Source organism: Camelus bactrianus, chromosome 19 (assembly GCF_048773025.1).
Source record: "Camelus bactrianus isolate YW-2024 breed Bactrian camel chromosome 19, ASM4877302v1, whole genome shotgun sequence".
NCBI lineage: Eukaryota > Metazoa > Chordata > Mammalia > Artiodactyla > Camelidae > Camelus > Camelus bactrianus.
In genome coordinates this window covers 12,402,564-12,419,462 of record NC_133557.1, presented here as the reverse complement: position 1 = coordinate 12,419,462, position 16,899 = coordinate 12,402,564, and the positions used below count along the sequence as shown (strand labels likewise).

The 16,899-nt window shown below is 40.8% G+C and overlaps 1 protein-coding gene across 10 annotated transcripts in view; it reads left to right on the top strand.

Annotated features, from left to right (window-relative positions):
* The window catches only part of NCOA6 (nuclear receptor coactivator 6), an 86,657-nt gene that overhangs the window by 62,514 nt on the left and 7,244 nt on the right, over positions 1 to 16,899 (top strand). For 8 of the 10 annotated variants that reach the window (XM_074347177.1, XM_074347176.1, XM_074347174.1 and 5 more), the window contains 5 exons: positions 899 to 1,020; positions 4,174 to 7,164; positions 10,017 to 10,085; positions 12,783 to 12,819; positions 16,013 to 16,161. In XM_074347177.1, coding sequence (XP_074203278.1) covers positions 899 to 1,020; positions 4,174 to 7,164; positions 10,017 to 10,085; positions 12,783 to 12,819; positions 16,013 to 16,161 — 3,368 coding nt within the window. The remainder of the gene's footprint in view (positions 1 to 898; positions 1,021 to 4,173; positions 7,165 to 10,016; positions 10,086 to 12,782; positions 12,820 to 16,012; positions 16,162 to 16,899) is intronic. The other 2 variants (XM_074347175.1, XM_074347179.1) reach the window with 2 other exon arrangements.

Here is a 16,899-nt window from a genome sequence, read left to right as displayed (position 1 = left end):
GGAGCAAATCGATATAGACATCTGGATGTGCTAAGGACCTGCTTTAGTTTCTAAATTCCCATGTGCTAGGGCTTTTAAAGTGGATTTAAGGTAAGACTTATGAAACTCCACAGAACAGAGTGAGAGAAAATACTGTCCAAAAGTGGGTGACCAAGATCAGGGCAAAGGAAAACTAAAGGTAGAAAGAGGAGCAGCTAGGAATAAGATAACAAACAAAATGAGGGCTATGAGCACCCTAGTTCTTTGGGAATGTGGGTGTTAGTAGATAATGTTTTCATTTTTTTCTTCCCCACTGAAAACTCTTAAGTTAAACCCAGGTAAAAATGAAAGCATCCTAAAGCCAGTGAGGATGTCTACAACTACTCATTTTGCAACAAAATTAATTAGCTTTGTTCTGGTATTGTCCATCTTTCTTTGCTCATGAATACCATTTTCATCAACCAATCTACAAGTTATTGCAAGGTGTTGTGAATTGTTGGAGCCACTGCTGAAGTAGTCACACAAAAAATAAGAAATATGGACTCCCTGATTGAATTTGATAGCTATACCAAAGATAGTGTGGGTTTCATAGGAGCAGTACTTTATATTGATAGTCCAAACTATGATCAGGTCTTAAAACATCTAAGGGGTGGATGATTACATGAAAATCATTATATATCAGAAACTTGTAGAAAGCACTTTGAGTAAATAGCCATGTTGTTAAGTGGATTTTAACATTTAATGAAATTGCTGGGTTATTTTTATACCAAATATTGACTATTTTATCAGACTGGAGAGATGTAAATAATGCTTAGAATGATAATGCAACCAAATTTTAGTTCTTCAGAAATAGGGAAGAGCAGCTAGTTTTGTGTATAAACTATACAACTTACTCTCAAATGTGTAATTTATTTTTTAGCACCCCAGATACTCGCCCAGCTGGTCTGGAAGAAGCTGATCAGCAGCCATTGCCTGGAGAACAAGGAATTAACTTGGACAACTCAGGCCCTAAACTGCCAGAATTTTCAAACCGACCACCAGGTGATAAAATGTTAGCTAAATATTATATACTTGTCATCATTTATTTACAGCAGTTTTTAAGGCTTTTCTTCAAGGAAACAATAGTATTTTATTTTGTCTACTAACCAGGCTACTCAGTGATTTAATGTGTTTAGTATTTGGAAACTTCACCTTGGTATTAAGTTAAAAAATTTTTTTCAAGTATAATTTCTGAAGGTGTGTGAGAGAGAGAGAGAGAGAGAGAGAGAGAGAGTGTGTGTGTGTGTGTTTATTCTCCTCAGTTTAACCTTTGCTATTTTAGGTCCTCGTAAAATCAGACTGAAATGTCAAATGCCTTTGTTCTTGTCGATATCAAGGTTCTAGTTGGCATCAAAATGGGCTAAGATTAAATGGAAAGATGTTTTTCACTCTAATCCTGCTTGCCTGCCTTTCCTGGAGCCTTTTCTACTGGGGCTTTCTCAAAGCAGAGAACTACCAGGGTTTAAAATAAGATTTTTTTGATAGAACTTTTATTATGAATCTTTAAACATAAAAAATATATAAAGAGTAATAAAGGAGACATTCATGTACTTCTTACCCAGCTTAATAATGAAAAAAGACCAATATTTTGAAACCCTCTGTGTTGGACCTCACCCCACCCCCGATTATATTTTAATATTATCCTCTAAATGTTGAAAATTATGTTGAGAAGGAAAAAATCTCCTAAAATTCATTCATTCCAACCTAGGTATTATAGAACCAAGGCCAACTGCTACAATGCCTTTATACCTGGTTACTCTTATCCTAAGAGTGATTTGTAACCGTATTACCCTGTGATGCAGTTGAAGACACACAAGCCTATCACATTAAAACCACACTTCCCTGTGTATACAAAGGATTATGTTTAATTTCTTCCTTGCTAGTTATTCTACCTCTTTTGGCATATAAGTATGATGTTATTTTAGGTATAAATGTTAGTCCACCTTTAATTTATGTATTTTTTAAGTGAATCAGAAAAAAAGTAAATTCATCACGATGTCAGTACTTTGTGTTATTTATTCCAAGTTGTTTGGACACACCACACTTCCCATCAGTGAGTTGCAGCCGCACAGCTGAGGCTGGGAGGTCACCAGTCTTTGGTGGGTATGTCCAAAGGCATTATGAACAGGAATGTGCCTTCCCTCGGACACATCTGAATTCTGTAAATCCCAGGGTCCTCACACACATTATTGCTTCCTTTCTACAGTTTGCAAGCTGAGAGCCTGTAGGCTGAATTTGGCCTACAATATGTCTGAATTGTCACGCAGCATCCTGAACCAAACAGAAACCTGAATTTAAATGCCTTTAGATAGAGCATCAGCAGCTCTGCAGTTTGGCTCTGTCTACAGAACTACTACTGTCTTACACTAGCCCACTTCTCTTCTTCAGTACCGGTCTGGTCCCTGAAGGCATACGAGCTTTCATCCTTTGATTAATAAATTTGGTTTTGAATTATGTTATATACACTGTGTTTGTCCTGGCTTTCCCCTTGCACCATGCTGTCAGGGTACCTGCAATCTGTCTTCTTATCATTAGTGTCCTTTGTACTGCTGCCTCCAGCTTCTGGAACTGTATAGCAGCCATGCCCGTAACTGTTACTTTCAAGAGGCTGCTGTATTGTCTATGTTGCTCTCTTTGATATTGATGCTGTCTGGTGGCCTGATTTTAAAGATAAAGGCATTTGTGTCATAGCCCTGACATCAAGGGGCTTCTACAGAAAGTACAATTTTCTTAACATGGGAACCTGAGTTAAACCTATAAAAATGCCATATGTTATTGGCTTTATAAATGTAAAGATGTTATGTGGGCCTAAAACAAAAAAAGGATTTTTAAAAACTTCCAAAAATGGATTCTGCACATTGTACTCATTGGTATCATGTCAATCTTTGGCCAGAAGACATTGATTAGCTATTAAACACAGATTATGACCCTGTGGGTCAGCAGCATTTGGTAGCTGCTCTGTGAAAATCTTGAGCCACCATTTCATCTGACTGCCAGAGTCAACTGTCCTTGTGCCTGTACCTTCTTAAAACTTTCCTAATGTATTTTTTCGTACAACAATGAAATAAATCTAGTTTGTGAAATTGTATCCCAGCTATATGCTCACTTTTTCCCACTGAACCACCTTTATTCTTGGTTAATGATCTTTCCATCCTTTCTGCTGATTGTGTAAGGTTTTGGTTCTAAAATGCCAAATAAAATCTTTACAGAAGTAAGAATCATTTGAGATGTTGCCTTCTAGAAATTTGTGAGATATTGTCCCTCAGAGTACTTTTCCCCAAATTATTTTTTTATTCCTGGGGGCTATGCTTCTTGCTTACTTAATTCTCCAATTATGAATTCATAGAAAATATTTTTCAAAATAGATATTTACATGTAAAAAAGTAAATGGAAAAAATATTCATAAAAAGAACTTCAGTGCCCTCATTTTATTTTTGATGTATGTATCAGCTTCTGTTAGCTCCTACAATTTATTAATCTGACTTACGTCTGAGGGGCAGTTTAATTCAGTTGGGTTTCCCAAAGGATTGAGCCTTAAGGATACAGCATGGTGTGTGAAACCAATGGATTGGAGTAATTTTAAATTCTGCTTTCTTAAGGAATTGAATCCTAGAATGTCATATTTTACTTCTGTTGAAAGAATAAAAAGGCTGTCTTCAGTGCTGGCGTTTTCAACAAAACCAAGTCTTAAAAAAAAAAAATCTGTCCTAACAGAAAAAAGTGAATCTTAAATGCTTCATTCACAAGTACAGTGAAATATTTGTTATGCCTGCATGAGACCCCAATGCTGGGTGGTCAACTGCTTGCTGTTGATGGAGTTTTTCATGTTTCAGCTGAATGTTTGACTGGTATAGACTTGGCCACTCTCAGTGGGTAGCGGTGTTACAGTCTTAGTACAGTGATGCTTCGTTCAAATCCTGAAGACTAAGGAGCTCCAGGTTCTTGATGCTTTGCTTTTTGCTTCCTTAAGCACTATGCCCCTTTGCTTACGACAGCGAATGTGGGGCTGCCCCTGCCCCCCTGGGAACGGGCACACCTGAGCTGTCTGTGCACGGTCTGTGCCACCTAGATGAGTATTGCTTGGCTATACTCTAAAGGTAGCAAAGCTTTTCTTGCTGAAAATCTAACTTCCCTGATTTTGGGGGCTCGTTTTAGGTTATCCTTCTCAGCCAGTTGAACAGAGGCCACTTCAGCAGATGCCTCCTCAGCTCATGCAGCATGTGGCACCCCCACCACAGCCACCACAGCAGCAGCCACAGCCACAACTGCCACCACCGCCGCCGCAGCAGCCACAACCTCCCAGTCAGCCACAGTCTCAGCAGCAGCAACAGCAGCAGCAGCAACAAATGATGATGATGCTCATGATGCAGCAGGACCCCAAATCAGTCAGGCTTCCCGTCTCCCAGAGTGTCCATCCCCCAAGGGGCCCCCTGAACCCAGACTCCCAGAGAATGCCCATGCAGCAGAGTGGCAGTGTGCCTGTCATGGTCAGTTTGCAAGGACCTGCCTCCGTGCCGCCATCACCTGATAAACAGAGAATGCCAATGCCTGTGAATACTCCTTTGGGAAGCAATTCAAGGAAAATGGTATACCCGGAGAACCCCCAGAATCCTTCCAGCTCGCCACTGGGAGAGATGTCCTCGCTCCCTGAAGCAAGTGGCAGTGAAGTACCATCTGTCTCGGGAGGCCCAAATAACATGCCTTCACATTTAGTAGTTTCCCAGAATCAGTTAATGATGACAGGGCCAAAACCTGGACCATCACCCCTTTCAGCAGCTCAAGGTGCAACTCCCCAGCAGCCCCCTGTAAATTCCCTGCCCAGTTCTCATGGCCACCACTTTCCAAATGTGGCTGCTCCAACCCAAACATCTAGGCCTAAAACACCAAACAGAGCCAGCCCCAGACCCTATTATCCTCAGACACCCAACAACCGCCCTCCCAGCACAGAACCTTCAGAAATCAGTCTGTCACCAGAAAGACTCAATGCCTCCATAGCAGGACTCTTCCCCCCACAGATTAATATTCCCTTACCTCCCAGGCCAAATTTAAACAGGGGCTTTGATCAACAGGGCCTAAATCCAACAACTTTGAAGGCCATTGGGCAAGCACCTTCAAATCTTACCATGAATAATTCTTCCAATTTTGCTGCCCCACAAACTCACAAATTAGATTCTGTGGTGGTGAATTCTGGAAAGCAGTCTAATTCTGGAGCAACAAAACGGGCAAGTCCAAGCAACAGTCGCAGGTCTAGTCCTGGGTCAAGTAGGAAAACCACCCCAAGTCCTGGGAGACAAAATTCAAAAGCCCCTAAACTTACTCTGGCCTCTCAAACAAACGCAGCCCTGTTGCAAAATGTGGAGTTGCCAAGAAATGTACTGGTCAATCCCACTCCTTTGGCCAATCCCCCTGTACCTGGGAACTTCCCTAACAACAGTGGGCTGAATCCTCAGAATTCTACCATGCCTGTGGCTGCAGTGGGAGGTGTTCTCGAGGATAACAAGGAGAGCTTGAACGTGCCTCAGGACAGCGATTGCCAGAATTCCCAGGGTAGGAAGGAGCAGGTAAATGTTGAGCTAAAAGCGGTCCCTGCCCAAGAAGTTAAAGTAGTTGTCCCTGAAGATCAATCCAAAAAAGATGGGCAACCTTCGGATCCTAACAAGCTTCCCAGTGTCGAAGAGAACAAAAATTTGGTGTCTCCTGCTATGAGGGAAGCACCAACATCGTTAAGTCAACTTCTTGACAACTCTGGAGCTCCTAATGTGACCATTAAACCCCCTGGGCTTACAGATCTGGAAGTGACACCTCCAGTAGTTTCTGGGGAGGACCTGAAAAAAGCATCTGTCATTCCCACACTGCAGGATCCGTCTTCTTCTAAAGAACCCTCTAATTCCCTAAATTTACCTCACAGTAACGAGCCGTGTTCAACCCTTGTGCATCCAGAAATGAGTGAGGTCAGTTCCAGTGTTGCACCAAGCATCCCTCAAGTAATGTCAAGACCTGTCAGCTCTTCCTCCATTTCCACCCCTTTGCCCCCAAATCAGATAACTGTTTTTGTAACTTCCAATCCCATCACAACTTCAGCTAACACATCAGCAGCTCTGCCAACTCACTTGCAGTCTGCATTAATGTCAACAGTCGTCACAATGCCCAATGTGGGTAGCAAGGTTATGGTTTCTGAGGGACAGTCAGCTGCTCAGTCAAATGCCCGGCCTCAGTTCATTACACCTGTCTTTATCAATTCATCCTCAATAATTCAGGTTATGAAAGGATCACAGCCAAGCACAATTCCTGCAGCCCCACTGACAACCAACTCTGGCTTGATGCCTCCCTCTGTTGCAGTTGTTGGCCCTTTACACATACCTCAGAGTATAAAATTTTCTTCTGCTCCTGTACTGCCTAATGCCCCCTCTAGTAGTCCCGCTCCAAACATACAGACAGGTCGACCTTTGGTCCTTAACTCACGAGCCACCCCTGTTCAGCTTCCTTCCCCTCCTTGTACAACTTCTCCAGTTGTCCCTCCTCATCTCCCTGTCCAGCAAGTGAAAGAATTGAATTCAGATGAGACTAGTCCTCAGGTGAGCACCTCAGCAGATCAGAGCACTCTGCCCTCTTCACAGTCAACCACGGTGGTTTCTCCCCTTTTGACCAATAGTCCAGGCTCTTCTGTCAACCGGCGAAGCCCAGTCTCATCTAGTAAGGGCAAAGGAAAAGTGGACAAAATCGGCCAGATTTTGCTGACCAAGGCATGTAAGAAAGTTACAGGCACTCTTGAGAAAGGGGAAGAGCAGTATGGTGCAGATGGAGAGACTGAAGGCCCAGGGCTAGAGACTGCAGCTCCAGGGCTTGTGGGAACAGAGCAGTTATCCACAGAGCTGGACAGTAAAACCCCAACACCCCCAGCACCCACTCTGCTAAAAATGACCTCTAGCCCTGTGGGCCCAGGCTCCGCTTCAGCAGGACCCAGCTTACCTGGCAGTACTCTCCCCACCAATGTACGCTCGATAGTAACCACTCTGGTACCCTCTGAGCTCATCTCCGCGGCGCCGACCACAAAAAACAATCATGTTGGCATAGCATCTGAGCCACTTGCGGGTGGCCTAGTGGAGGAGAAGGTGGGATCTCATCCAGAGCTTCTACCCAGCATAGGTATGTACTTGGGGCCTGGCATCATCTCGTGTTAATTTGTTGATGACCTATCCCGCAAGAGAAAGCATGATTCTTTTTCTATTTGGAGGAAGAAGAATGGGCTTAATGGCAATAATGGTAGTTTCATTTATTTGAAGTACACTGGGAAATATGCTTTTTAAATCCATGTTAAGTTTATGTTCATTAACCTGGTCCTCTCTCAGCTCCTGAAATAGACGTATCTTTCACTTACATAAAAATTTTTATTTTACAGAAAAAAAATTTTTATGTATATTGTCTTACAATATCTTTGTACCAACCACGTCAGGTAGCCCTAACCCCATTCTTCACATGAGAAAATTGATGCTCAGAGTTCAGTATTCATTCAAAGTCTATGTTGTGAGCCTCTAGTTTAACATTGCCCCTTGAGGGTGAATAGCAGCTCCTGCAGGTTCTCTTACCATGGTAAAGACTTGTTCTCAGCAGTTTCAAAGCAGGTTTCTCAAAGCCCCTTCCTCACTGTACTCTATCCCAGGGACTGTTCCCTTCTGACTGGCTACTCCAGAGGAAATCTTTCCAGGAAACCAGGTTTCCTGATGACATGGGAGGAGCAAAGTAGTTGAGAGACAGGCTTGGGTTAGTAACACAGTGCCAGCATTTACCAGCTGTATGGGCTTAAGCAAGTTACTTGACTATTCCAAACTTTAGTTTCTTTCTTTGTAATATGAGGGCAGTAGTAGTTGTAAGAATTCAATAAGATGATGTATATAACATGCTTAGCACAGGGCTAGAATAAAATAATCATTCAATAAAAGGTAGAGTTGTTATTACGAGTTTCTATTTGATGCAATCTCTTTGAAAATTAGACCATTCCATTCATGTGTTTCTAGTCCGGGTTATTTCCTCTGTACTGTTAAGTTGGGCTAATGATGGAAACATAGGTGTCCTAACATCTCCTGCACGTGTGCACACAAGTTCCTCTTTCTGTGAGGCTTAAGTGGTACAGAAGCTCTATTTCCCCAAAGTGAAATCAGCTGTAAGGACCTTTGCTGTATTTTAGGCCAGCCAATAGCACCTAACTTGTTCATGCAGCTAAAAATGCCTTGAGGGGCAGAAAGAACATAAGCTTCGAGGTAAGATCAGAGTTCAAATTCTAGCTCCACTGTTCACCAGTCACAGTTGGATAAATCCCTTAACCTCTTGTAAGCCATGTACTTCACCTATAAAATGGAAATTTTAACTCTTACCTAGTAGAATTTATACAAAAATTCATTGAAAGGGCTTAGGATAAAGTGGCCAGCACACTGCGTCACACAGAGCCCTGGAAAGGTTAATTCCCCTACTCTCTGCCTCTTCACTTCAGTGCTAGAGATACAGGGAGGGATAATGGCCTTTAAGGAGTTCTCTGCCCTTGCAGGAGAGAGAGGTGCTGTAGGTTTCTGGTTCTACTTCTGTTGTAGGTGAATCTTAAGAATTCAAAAAAATAAAAACAAAAATCTTGTATGACTTAAATATATTGTTTGCTCTTAAGTGTTTCCATTTCCTTTCAGGGAAGTTTTCCCTCCAGTACCAAGAGAATAATGATGAAGTGATTAGAAAATATTTTTATCTGGATCATATATAATCTTAGAGAAATATGTGAGCCTTAGGGAGATGAACTAGCAGTTGGAAAAAACTTCTCAATTTTAGTTAAGATTATTTCCATTTTTTTTCAAGGGGCTTCTGTGCTTTTATCTTGAAAATGTGAGAAACCAATATTGGAGTAAAAAGTAAAAGTATAGTTTTAAGCTTTATCAGACAAAAAAGCATCCAAAATAAATTCTTAACTAAGCAGGGAGAGAAGTCTGTAAAAGTCACAACTTCCACAAGAGGGTAAAACTTATTTTTGTAGAGTTAGATTGGGTGTCAAGATGGGAGGACATAACCTTGAGAGATGTGGCATATCTGTGCCTCAGTCTTTACTGTATGACCCAAGAAGTTTCCATTCTAGAGCACATTGTATAATGTGTTCCATTCCTCTTCAAGGGCCTAAGTTCTCTCTGTCCTTCAGAGCCTAATTCTGATATTTCTTCCTTTAATGTAACTTCAGATTTCTCAGTCTAGAATTGTTCTCCCTTGCTTTGGACTCCCATAGCAATTTATAATTTATGAATCTGCTTTATGTAACATCACATTTCACTCCAGTGTACCACATGCGTATATCTTATCTTTAATACTAGACTTGACTTCCTGATGGACAAGAAGAATGTAATTTGGTCTCTGAGGATGCCTGGCACAGAGCCTTGCCCTTAGTAAATTCTTGGTAACTGTTAGATAAGTAGATAACATATCAAATTGATTTATTCGTTAAGTATGAATTGAATACCTGCTTTATGCTCATCACACTTGCCAGGTGCTGTAGAAAAGTACGAAATAAATTATATGATTCATTTCAGATCTCAAGGAATGTAGTCTTTAAAGGGATGAGACAGTTTTTTAAATGCTGGGTGAATGGTGTAATTGTCCCTCTAAACGTGGTTTGAGTGTCTACTAAGGTGCGCTTTAGAGTTTTTTAGAGTACTGGACAGACCTCGACCCCAAGAAGCAAAAATTACGGGTGTTACTGTCCTCATGGCCATATCCTTCCTTGATCTTTGTTTACACAAAAAGGAAAAACAAACACCCATAGTGGTAGTCTTTGCTACTGTTAAAGTATTTGATTTTTTAAGTAAGTTTTGAAATGTACTGTACTTTCAAAGCCAACTTCATGTACTACTCTCTAAAAGTATGTGTATTTCAGCAATTACTTAGCCCTTGATTCAGTCAATGCTTTCTGCTTTGTTTAGAAAAGAAAGTAAAAGGCCTGTTTTGTTTTTGTTTTTTCCTTGCCTTAGCCCCTTCACAGAGTTTAGTCCCAAAGGAAGCTCCAGCCACAGCACTGCAGGGGTCTGTTGCCAGACCAGGTAAGGCCCACTTATGAAAAATTTCTTGGAGTGGAATGGGTTACACGTGAAGGAACCACTGTTGTCCTCAATGTACCAGGAAGTGGCTGAAACTATCTTATCTCTTTGCTTCAGAGCAGACTTCAGTTGAGTGGCAGAGCTTGTGCAGTACTATTTGAGGTTATTTTTCCCCTGACCAGCTTGCTCTCTGACGCATTCCTGGTGTCAGCCAGGGAACTCAAGAAGGGCACCTCAGTGCCCATTGTCTGTCTGCCACCCAGCCATGGGTGGTTTCCATTGCAGAGTTTGCCCTGTTCCATGACCCTGGCACCCATAGCTGGCAGCTGACTGACTGACGTCTGGTAACTCACTGGAGTGGCAAGCATTACTGCACTAAGATAGTAATTGCATTATCACGACATGAGTAGAAGCTTATTCCAAGAACCTCTGCTACAGTGAGAGAGCCATTCCTCCAGGGAGTCAGAGTCATTTCAGTCATCTCTGGATGGCATTAAGTTTCTTCCCATGACCAAGATATTGTAAACAGCACTAGGGATGGTGTTTCTGGAAGATGGAGCCTAATTTGACAGGTAACTGCTGTGGGATGCTGGGCCAGCTCTGAACACGAGGATCTTGATGGCAATTACAGCACGCTGTCTTTGTCAATTAGACTGCTGGGCAGATAAAGATCATAAATTGTTACAGTTTAGTGTTGCCTAGCTCTTTGTCACTGCAGGTTATTGAGGGGTACTGAGAAAAAAAAGTATGACTGCTTTCCACAAGGTTAGCATCTCACTGACAATACAATTCACACACTTGACAAAATTAATTTTAAAAATACAACCATATTTAATTTTGAATCTAAGCCAGTAAAAATAAAGGTTGTGATTATTTTAAAACCTGCTTCAGGATATCATGTCCTGTAAGATGAGTAGGACTTTCTGTTATATACTCTTTGGGTAAAACTAGGCCTCTGAAAAAATGGACGAGCAAACAACATTTCAGTCACCCAGATTCTTCCTTTGTTACCAACTGCCACATGATACCTGAAAAGGGTAGGAGTGGAACAAATTAGTCAGAGAAGGAATTAGATAGTAAAACTCATTTTTGGTGAGGAAAAGAGCAACTGGAAAGGGGAAGGGAATTCCATCTCCTGCCCCAACTCTTTTCTCCAGAAAATGGGCCTTATTGTATCATACAGTCTCCTTCTCAGAGTAATTAACTGCAAGATCCTGTTCCTTTTAGAAGTTTAGCTTAAATGGATCTCCTTAGAATACCCCCAAAGCCAATAATTGCCTTCACCAAACCCCTTTGATCTTCAGTTATATGAATTAGCTGTGATAGTGTTAAAATTCTCAAAAACATTGAATTTTGTTTCAAAATCTTTTTTTTTTTTTGTAATCCAGTTCTTTTGACTTGAGCTGTTTTTATTTTTGAGCACACATTACCTGAGTTTCTTTGCTCCAGCAGAGACATTAAGGCAGTAGAGACTCAGTGAGTTGGTATCTGTTTCTTGTAGATGAGTTTCCAGGTTTTATGGGTTGGATATAGGAAGCTAAATAGCAAATGAGAAGCAAGGATTCTTTTCTGCCGGCATCTCCTGTTGAAGACAGAGTAGTTCAGCCTCCTCATGTGAAAGCTGCATCAACATGAGCATCATAGCAATACTAATAACAGCTAATACTGAGCTACATGCCAGGTGCTGTACTAACGTTTTTATATGCATCATTTAATTTGATCTTTTTAACTTTGAAGTGGGTAAAGTGGTTATCTAGCCCCACTTTTCAGATGAGGCATTGAGCACAGAGAGATCAAGTAATTTGCCCAAGGTCACATGGCTAATAAACAATGAGGTAAAAATAACCCAGGCACCCTGACTTCACTGCCGTGTAATAATTAGGGTAGGTTAAACATGTACACTGAATCTGAGGTGCTGAATTACCTAAAATGGGGACAGGTAAAGGGGCTGTTGGATTCCAGAGGCAGGAGAGGCCACTGGCATATAGTGCATCAGGGACAGTCTTTTGGAAAAGATGGAACTACCTAAAGGCATATAGTGGAAGAAGAAGATGTTTTTCTGCTGGTTCTGAGAAAGAAGCACCTGATAAACCCATAGGATGCTCATTTAAGCAAAACCCTGCTAGACAGTTTACTGAGATTTTCCTTTTTTGGAGGGCATTGCTGGGAGGTTGAAGAAGGGAGGAACATAATGGGGTGTATGGGGGATTATCTCAAAGTAAAGCAGTTTATCCTCTGAAACTCAGTGAGGAAATTCTTTGGAGGAGAATGCATCCTTAATAGATATTTAAGACATTTGAAGATTATTGTTTTAAAAAAAAGTCAGGAGGGTAGAGATATTTTAAGAATGAAAACAACCTCTTGTATATGAGAGGAAGATTATCTTACTAACCTAAGTTATAGCTGGGTGAAAGATGAACCAGGCAATGTGAATTTAGCTCTGTTGATCCAAACAGGATTATTTATTTCACAGTATGGAGTGGAAATAAAAATAGACTAAGTGTCTTATGCCCCAGACAACTGAGTTGTGTCTGTGCCAACCCTGTCTCTATACCATGTTAGGGTGGGGGTCCTGCTGGGCATGGAAACATGTTAGCTTAAGTAAGGCATTCAGAATTCTCATAGGCACCTAGTTTCTCCCTGTGGACATATGCACCAGAAGCTCCTACATCTTATTTCTGTCCTTTGTATTTTTAACAGAACTCGAGGCAAATGCTGCCATAGTCTCTGGACAAAGGTAAGATGATCATTCCTGCAGACTTAGCATGAATATGGCATAAGCCTCTTTGAAGGGTATCAGCTTTCTCAGCCTTTAAACCTCTCCTCACTGTGTCCTTTTCCTTCACTCTTGGTACCAGTCTTTTTCCTGCTGAAGTAGGGAGCTGTTGTGAGTCCCAACCCTTCAGAGGTAATGTTTCTTTTAACAAAACTTGATGGCTAAGTTTCTACCTTTTGTGGTTGTTTTGAAAACTGAATGATATAACATTTTCAGCACTCAGCATAGTGAGTAAATAGTAAATGTTCAGTATATAGAAGCTGTTGCTCTCACTGTCATAAATAATAGTCCTTGCAACACCTTCTAAGTATAGCTGTTTAATCCTCAAGAGAGAGAAAGGCAAGTAGGATCTAACCACAAAACCCACAGTTTTTCTGTTACGGTATGCTGCCCCACATAACCTAACAAAATGAAATACTGTAACAGTGGCTCCCTCATTAGCCCCATGGAGAGTCATTCCTTTTTTAGTGTAGGACTGTACTAGATAACATTTTAAAGAATTTCTCGTATTTGTGTATCAACACCTTCACAATCATTTTCTCCTTTAATCTTCGTATCAACCCTGTGAGGTAGTAGTAAGAGCCAACATTTATTTTAATGCTGTTCCATGCCATATGCTGGGCTACAAGCTCTCTAGATGTATTATCTCATTTAATTTTCACAGTATCTATTAGGGAAAGTAAATTCTGCCTTACAGATAAGGAACCTAAAGCTCATAGAGGTTAAGTAAATTGCCCAAAGCGACAGATTTACTAAATGGTGAAGGTAAGATTCAAACCCAGGCCTTCTGACTTAATGTATTGCAGCAGACAAGATGGGGATCTATAGGTCAAGACTGAAGCATAGAGAAAGTTAAATATGGTGGCCACTAAATTCATGGCTGAGACTTCACCCCTGTCCTTCCAACTTTCAGATTCATTGCTATTCCTACTACACCACTCTGCCTGCCTAGCTTTATTTGGATTGGGCTAATACTTGAATTCATTTGCATTTCTCGAAGTATATACCAATTACGTGACTAGAGAAAGAAGAGATAATCAGACCAAAAAAAAAAAAAAAAACCTGTGGGTGTTTGTTTCTAGAGCTGCCTGAGCATTGACCATATAAATACCAAGACAGTATTGCTGTGGCTTTTGTTTTGCCAGAAGAAAGAAGTACCTTTGTTAGGAATCTTCCTTCCTTGGAGGCTTCAACCATTTTCTGGGCTCCTAGCCAGAAAGCCATACTTACCACCTCTAAAAGGATGTGTAAATCCCCAACTTGTAATTCTACCCCAGCTCCAGTCTCCCCTTTCCTCAACTTGCCTTGGCTTGTGGGACAGTTGCTAGATGTAAAGCTAGGGTAGTGAATAGTGTGGCCGAATTCCCACCATATTGCCATTAGCAAAGGGTCCTCTGGCAGGAGTGAACAATGGAGGGATAGTTGACAGTCAGGCCATGGCTCATGCCCTTAACGAGTTTATAATCTGGGGGAGACACATGACACTAAAATAAAACATGCTGTACAGCCCAATGGGTGCTCTCAAATGCCAGATATGGACTGTGAACCCAAAAGACAGAAAAGACAACTCCACTTGGGGGGGGTGAGGTCATAGAAGACTTATCAGAAGGGGCGTCCCTTTGACCAGTATTTTTTGTTGTTGTTTTGTTTTGTTTTTAGCATTACTTTTGTTTCAGTTCCATGTCTTACAAGTAAATTTAATCAGCTTTTTTTCCCCAAATGATTTTAACATGCATTTTTTTGAATCATGAAAATAGTAAAAGCTTGCTGAAGGTAACTTGAAATTCGAATCGGAGAATTACAATTACCAGTTAACCAGTATTCCTATGACTCAACAGTATTCAATACAACAGTATTCACTGTGTATATTTTAGTTCTTCTAGTCCTCTTCACAGAGTATGTGTACAGCTAGAAATAGAGTTAAAACACTCCACTGTTTTATATATACATGTAGTATTTATAAATAAATCTAATATATAGTGTTATATCCATATATGAACACTATACATCATATACACACATAATGTCACACCCATTTGTACATATATGGTAACATATATACTCAATATATATTATAATGAAATGGGATTATACTATTCATAATGTTGATAACTTTTTTCCCAAAATACTGTATTATGAACAGTTTTATCATTAAATAACCTTCTACATCATGATTTCATGTCTCCATATGGATGTGCCATGATTTAGTTAACTAATCTACTCTTATTGTTAAGCATTTAGGTCTTCTGTCTTCATTAGTATGAGTAAAATGCTTTGACATCCTTGTGTGTAATTAGAGCTCTGTAAAAAGATTTGTTTCCTTAGGAACCTAGAAATGGAATTGCTGAGCCAGGTGATTACACCAGGGTTTCTCAGCCTCAGCATTATTGGCTGTTTGGATCAGATAATTCTGTGTTGGGAGTTTAAGGTGGGGAAGGGTGCTATCTTATGCATGGTAGAACTTTTAGTGACATCCCTGGCCTTTACCCAAAAGGTGCCAGTAGCGTTCCCCCCCACCCTCCAAGTCATGACGATCAAAAATGTCTCCAGACATTGCTAAATGTCCCTAGGAGACAAAATTGCCCCCATTTGAGAACCATGGAGTTGCACAGTTTACACTCCATCTGGAGTGTTTGTCCCTATACCCTCAGTAATACTGAATATTACCAATTTTTAATCTTCAGGGCCGTCAATATACCCAATAGTGTATTGTGAATATATTCTCATGTGTATTCTATAATGTGACTTGTATTATGCCATTATCTAATCTGTTATCTACCAGGCTTGTAGTAAGTGCCAGCGTATGTTAATAATTTCCTGAATTTTTAGTTTTTGAAGGGAAATATTATCTTAGGAAAATGAGTGAGGAAATTTGATGATTTATTTTCCAAGCTCTTAATGTCTTTTGCTTGTTTTTCCACAATTTTCATCAGCATATGCTTAAATATTTTATTTTTCTAATGTAACAAGCTAGACTTTTAAATTGTCAGTAATATTAATGGGTAATTGCGCTTATTGTCCCAGAGTGGAACATTTTCTCCTCAGAATGACTGTGTAGTTCTTAATCTCCTGCCTTATGAATGAAACTGTTATCTTTATTTTTTGTGTGACTTGATTCCCTCACCTCCTTGGACTTTGTGCTTCCCTCTGTCAGCAGTGAGCCCAAAGAGGTAATTGAAAAGTCCAAAACTCCAAGCCGAAGAAACTCCCGAACTGAAGAGCCAACTGTGGCTTCTGAAAATGTGGAAAATGGGCATCGTAAGCGATCCTCTCGGCCTGCTTCAGCCTCCAGCTCTACTAAAGGTTAGCTGTGGGGTGTGGATACTTTGTGTGGGTCAGATAGAAGAATAGGGTTCTTATCAAGCAGCAGAGAACTTTGTCCTTCATCTTTGCTTCTGTTCCTTAAGTTTTGCAGTTACTTTGACTTCTGTTGCTTGTTTGGTCCTTCCTTTATTTGTTAGTTCATTTAACTACGTGTTTTCTGTGTGTGTGTACAAGAGCAGCAAGCACGATTAGGGAAAGGACATAACAGGGCAGGTTGATTCACGGCCACCACTTTGGATAGGTTCTCAGTTTAGCCCCATCATCTTTCTGTGTTTCTGTGGTCAACTCTCTTTCCTGCTGTCTACTCTCTTTAAACCTCTGGACCCTACTTTGTGTCCTCTCCTTCAGCAGAAACTCTCAGCTCTTCACAGAAAAAAAAACTCCTTCAACTCTCACTAACAGGGCATAAATCTACCAGTGTCCTCTTTTGCTCATACATTGTAATAAAGCAACTGTCCCTCCTTAAATCCAAGGCCAGTTCCTTCACTTGTGCCTTTGATCCCATCTTCTCTGACCTTCTCAAGAACCTTACACTACCAGTTTCTCTTCTCTGTTGACTGCTATTCTCCTTTTTGAATTAACTTTGCCCTTGGCTTCTCTGACCCAGGACTCTCATTAGTTTTCTGTCTACCTCTCTGGCTGCTCCTTCTCAGTCTCTACCATCTAGTAGGTGTTGACCTACTCAAACTTTAATCGCAAGTCACCTTTTCTCTTCAA